General features: G+C 44.6%; 2 protein-coding genes; both read left to right on the top strand.

Annotated features, from left to right (window-relative positions):
• Positions 1-2,691: 2,691 nt before the first annotated feature.
• RCC_07071 (probable acetyl-CoA-acetyltransferase) lies at positions 2,692-4,061 on the top strand (the record flags this gene model as incomplete). XM_023772330.1 has 2 exons in its annotated part: positions 2,692-3,807; positions 3,858-4,061. The coding sequence occupies 2 exons, from the start codon at positions 2,692-2,694 to the stop codon at positions 4,059-4,061; spliced, it is 1,320 nt and encodes a 439-aa protein (XP_023628098.1).
• An 857-nt stretch (positions 4,062-4,918) lies between these two features.
• RCC_07070 (uncharacterized protein) lies at positions 4,919-5,950 on the top strand (the record flags this gene model as incomplete). The annotated part of the gene is made up of 1 exon (XM_023772329.1): positions 4,919-5,950. One exon carries the CDS (start codon positions 4,919-4,921, stop codon positions 5,948-5,950), a length of 1,032 nt encoding a protein of 343 aa, XP_023628097.1.
• Positions 5,951-6,000: the final 50 nt, after the last annotated feature.

Genomic DNA, 6,000 nt, shown 5'->3' with positions numbered 1-6,000 from the left:
GGCCTTTATAATAGCATTATTAACGACGGAATCCTATCCGGATAGTAGTACGACCTAAATAGCGAAATGCCTCTTCTAAATACCGCTCTTAAAAAATTACTAGTATAGTTAATTTATAACCTATAACTAGCCTATCTCTTCGGGGATTCCTTTACGTCGATAGCTACCTCTAGTACGCGGGTTCTCCTAACTATACTATATACGGTAATGCTTTTATATACCGCTTCTCTTATAATATACCCGGCTATACTCTTCGTTACTAACCTATATAATATACCTTAACCCGTTATTATATACTAGTAATCTAACTATAGCCGTACTACTCGTATCGGGATATCTTATCTCCTCCGGTATACGGGTAATAGTAGATAATCCGGCGATAAACTCGATAATCTACTAGCGCTACTACTTAGTAACGGTCTTATAGTTAGCGACGATATAGCCCTAAATCTAGGCTAGATTAACGGTATATCTATATCGCTTATAAACTATAATCCGATACTCGGTATAGTAAACGAATATTTTGTCGAATACTTCTATTACGCTATCGCTATCGTACTAATATACTCGTAGTATTCTATCTCTTCTTTTAAATTATATATACGCGCCTAGCTATTACGAATCTCGCGCGTACTTAATCGTACTCCCTATCTAAACCTTACCCCCTATATAACTCGACTCGTTACGTATCGCCTCGGGTCTACTATCTAATCTAAATAGACGTCGTACGCCCGGCCCTTAAATAGACGTCGCGTACCCTACTTAGCTAGTCCTTACGCGGAATATTACTTTCTTCCTACCGCTTCTATAATCCGTCGCTAACGACGAGGTAGCGCTCGGATAGACTTAGATACTTCGCGGATTTATAATTCTACGATATACTCGAAGCTGTCTAAACGTTAGAAATATACGATAAAGGGAACCTATTAGGATTAACCTATTAGGATTAACCCCTTTAGGGTCGTAACCCTAACTTTGTTTATATAAGGCCGCTATTAGGATTAACCTAATCCTAATAGTAGATTATAAGTAGGTATATATACTACTTTTAATATATATATATCCTTACGATTAAGCTCTTCTTAGAATCTAGTACTACTTTACTCTTCTTAAGCTAGGCCTATCTCCGGGCGCTAGATAAGAAGGATATATTCCCGATTATAGCTATAGCTAGGATCGGTTACCTAGCCTAAGTCCTTAGATAGTAGTTATATTATACTTACGCTATATATAACTCTAAGTCTTAATAGCCTAAGGGTTTATAACTTTTTATAGTTAAAGCTATACCTACCTAAAAGTAGTTACTATTCTTCTTATCCTCTAGAGGTATATTATATTCGTAGGCCGTAAGTAGTTATTACCTTCTACTAGTCGTAGCTATTCGTACCTAGAGGCTATATTATTATCGTCCCTTCGGTAGGGAAAATAAAGTATAGCCCTACCTTTAGCTCTAATAAAGGGCGTAAACTATAATATATAATAATAACTAATAAAGTTATATATCGTATAGTACTTAGACGAGGGAAATAATTTACTATACCTTACTAAGTAAATAGATAGGACTATAGGCTCTTAATATAGTCTTAGCTAAGAAGGCGATCGATTAACGTAGATACTTAGTAGTAGCGTAAAAATAAGTAAAGAAGATTCGATAGTCTATATAAAGTTCGAATAGAAGCTACTTTTTATAGGCTCTATATCTATACTAAGCTACTCCGCGGAGATAGTAAGCGCTTAAGCTATTAGTATATAGAACGCTAACTAGCCGTCTAACTAGTAATAAAACTAATTCTTACTTATTAATAGTAAGGCGCTTACGCGCCTCTTAAGGGACGATTATACGTTACGTACGCGGCGCTCGCTAGTACGCTTAGTAGTCGTCTAACTTTACGTCTAGCTATAGCCGTAGCCTTAGTAATTTCTAATAGTAAAGTAGCTTAGTATAAATATAAAGCTTATAAAACGTAGCTTCCCTTTAAACTTTATATAGATTATCTAATCTTCTTTACTTATTTTTACGCTACTACTAAGTATCTACGTTAATTAATCGGCTTTAGTATCTTAAGCTAAGACTATATTAAGAGCTTATAGCCTTATTTATTTACTTAATAAGATATAGTAAATTATTTTCTTATCTAGATATATACGTATTAAGTAATTTTCTTAGTAGTAATTATATATTATAGTTTACGCCCTTTAGTACTTCTAATATACTAGAACTACGTAATTACGTAATTACGTAGTAAACGGTTTAGACCTAGAATAATAATAATTAAAACGTATTAAGAGTCCTATCTTTAGCCTCTTTAAAGAAGAAGTAAGTTCTTTTAAAAAGCTTCTATATACTAGGCTACTTTCTTTTTAAACTCGAAACTTCTATTTATTAGTAGAGAAGACGGAATATTCTCGTATATATAATATATTCTATAGAAGCCGTAGATCGGTAAGCTTTCTCCGTATTAGTAGCGAGATTCCTTATAATTTTTTTCGGCTATTCCCGAATATGTAATATACTCGATGCTCGAATTCACGGAAGCGTTCCGCTCTAAGATCGTCATATCCCATCCGAGGTTCTTCGGGTTTTACGCCCTCTGCCGCGTCCAGCCGCTGGGCGAATGGATCAACATATCGTCGTAGAGCTACAGTGCTGCTACTAGTCGACGATATCCTCCCCACCGCCTCCAATCCACGATGGCCTCGCCCGCATTCCGTCGCTCCGCCGGTCTGGTCTCGAGAAGCACCATGTCAGCTCCACAGCAACGCCTCCAAGCCGTCCAACRGCATTTCAGCTCCTCGACACGGCGGCCAAAGGAAATTCAAGACGCGTACATTGTTTCCGCTGTAAGGACGCCTTGTGCGCTGTTCAATGGCTCCTTCAGCAGTGTCTCTGCGCCGCAGCTCGGTGCCACTGCCATCAAGGAAGCCATCAAGCGCTCTGATGTTCCGGCGGAGAAATTCACACACGTCTACATGGGAAATGTCATGCAGGCTTCTGTGGGCCAGGCTCCTGCTCGACAGGCCACCATCTTCGCTGGACTCTCACCGACGGTGGAAGCTACGACAATCAACAAGGTTTGTGCGTCGGGAATGAAGGCGGTGGCCATTGCTGCTCAGCAGGTGGAGCTGGGCCAGGAAGAGGCGTTGATTGCTGGTGGCATGGAGAACATGAGCCGGGTACCTTACTACACTCCTCGGGGACCACAATTGCCTGCTTTTGGTAACTTGACCATGGAGGATGGACTGATGAAGGACGGGTTGTGGGATGTTTACAATCAGATCCACATGGGAAACTGTGCCGAGTCGACGGCAAAGAAGTACGAAATCACTCGTGAGGAACAGGATGAATTTGCCATTTTGAGCTTCAAGCGTGCGCAAGAAGCGTGGAAGAACAAGCTGTTCGACGAGGAGATCGTACCAGTCGTCGTCAAGGGAAAGAAGGGAGATGTCACCGTCTCCGAGGATGAAGGCTACGGCAGACTGAAGCCAGAGAAGGTGGCATCTCTGAAGCCTGCTTTTGACCGGAGTGGTAGCGGCACTGTCACAGCAGCCAACAGCTCATCGATGAACGACGGTGCTTCAGCCATGGTGATTACCAACAAGGAACTTGCGAAGAAGTATGGAAAGGGCAAGAAGGTTCTCGCACGGATAGTCGCATATGCCGACGCTGCTGTGGACCCCATCGACTTCCCAGTCGCGCCTGCAAAGGTCGTACCCATCGTTCTGGAGCGTGCTGGAATAACCGCCGATCAAGTCAAGGTGTGGGAGTTTAACGAGGCCTTCGCAGCTGTGATCAAGGCAAATGCAAAGGTGAGTGAATTTTAAAATCCAGCGGCGAGAGGGGAAGCTCACATTTACAGATTCTGAACCTTGGAATGGACAACGTCAACCCTCGTGGTGGTGCCATTTCCCTGGGCCACGCTCTTGGAAGCTCGGGATGCCGCATTCTGGTCACACTTCTCCACCAGCTTAAGAAGGGAGAGTATGGCTGTGCGGCCATTTGCAATGGTGGTGGTGCGGCAAGTGGCATGGTGATTCAAATGGTCGATGCAGAGGATCTGTAGTCATATCTATTCCAAAGCAGAATTCACCCCAGGCTTGCCTTTGCTCTTGTCACAGCAACACACTTCATGACGATGGTGCTAGCAAGACCTTCATTCAGGTGAATGAACATGGAGATGGTCTTTCCCGGCAAGTCAGCCTACGAAACTTGCGACTGTTTCGATGAGAGGGGACGGATGTTTAGGGGTATTATCTTGGCTCCAGGTCCTTTGTTTCTTACTCTCACTGTCTCTCTGAGGCGATGATCATCAAGGTGTGTGACGTTAGATTGGATGACTGTATCCTTTGAAGATTCGCCCCAATGTCATCAACGACAAGGATAATATCGCCTGCATTCCGCTAGCGCCGCCGCGCCATCTTTTCCGGCCCATTTTCCCTGTCGAAAATCTCTCCTCGGATCGATCCTCACCCATCTGTCTCTTTCTTCCAAGACATTGAATGCAAGCCAACAACATGCCCCTCGCATAAGTTATGGATCTCAATCAAAACGCCATGCGTTCCGAGGCTCCGATGTTCGCCGGTGTTCCCTGGGCCGGGTGGTGAAGGAACAACCATGTACATGTTCCAGGATCATTGAGAGTAGCTCTATCCTCAACCGACCTTGAGTCCTTTCACATGCCAGAAAAGAGTGGCCGCCGACCGCTCCGGCATGACATGGTGAGTTGTGGGTACAGCATCCACACTGAGCTTTATTATCTTGTGCGAGGTTGACTGATTGTGAGCCTCGCATCTCCAAACATTTTTCTTCCCTTGAATATTCCCTTCAACATCCTCTTTCTCATCTTACGGACATCCATACTGAAGCTACGCGCGAAACGGATGTGAATCCGGCCACTACGACAGTCCACATCCCACGACAATGGCTACCTTTCCATGGAATAACCGAGGACCGCTTCTCGAGAAGTCGGACTTGGAAAGCGACGAGAGTTGTGCTTCTTCAGATTCCAGTGCTTTCTCACCTCTACTATACACCTTCCTACCATCTCTATTCCAGCGAAGAATCTCCCGGCTACGCTCTCTAAGACAAGCGCTGGCAGAGTACGATACGAGAACAAGACGACATGCCCGAATTTCCAGCCAGAACAGCGTGGAGAGCATCACCCCACCGCCTTCTTATCACTTGAATCTGGAGGAAGATTCCGAGGAACATGGTCGCTCTTCCTCCTCGTCTTCGAGCAGTAGACCTTCTACTTCTGGAAGCACCATCCCAGCAATACCATACSACAACGAGACGGAAACAGAAACTACATCGGGAGTGAATTGGAAATATGCCACCWCAGGAATCTCCCTACTCGACCTGTCCTCGCACGAAAGCTTCGCAGCGAATACCCGCAGTCGCAATTCCAATCTGATGAGAAGACAATACATTGACGGAGTAGCTTGTGTACTACGAGGTCTTCCCCAACAGCTCACCATTGAAGAAGAACTGTGTCTTCGAGAAGCAATGCCCGGGTTGAGGAACTACGAGCAAGAAGACTCCGCGGATGGGAAACAAGGACCTTCAGGCCATCTCTCTGCACATCACGAAGAAGCAGGACTATCAACATTACATCGCTGCACGGCGGCCCTGACCCTGTACATTTTCCTCGCAATCTCCTTCCTCACGCCTTATATCCAGCTATTCCTCCAACAGGCCTATGCGTTCGATCGCCAGCATAGAATCAGCGAGAAAGCTTTTGCGCAAGGATACATTGCTGCAGACGCACTGGGAAGACAAGGCATGCTGCTTGCGAGAAATGTGTGTGAATGGAACGAGGGCAAAGTGGGAGACGTCGTGAGGGAGGTTGGGGGATATTGTGTCAAGGGATTCGGGGGAGGGATGATTGAGGGGGTGGGACAGGGATTGAAGGCTTGTGGCTTGAGGGAGGGGAGAAGAGTGGTGGATACGTGAATGACTATGACGACTTTTTTTTGCTTATGAAATACCTTCTTGATATGAGA

The sequence above is a fragment of the Ramularia collo-cygni genome (assembly GCF_900074925.1).
Source record: "Ramularia collo-cygni strain URUG2 genome assembly, contig: RCC_scaffold10, whole genome shotgun sequence".
Taxonomy (NCBI): Eukaryota; Fungi; Ascomycota; class Dothideomycetes; order Mycosphaerellales; family Mycosphaerellaceae; genus Ramularia; species Ramularia collo-cygni.
The sequence above is the reverse complement of the archived record's forward strand: the minus strand, read 5'-3'. Positions and strand labels throughout refer to the sequence as shown.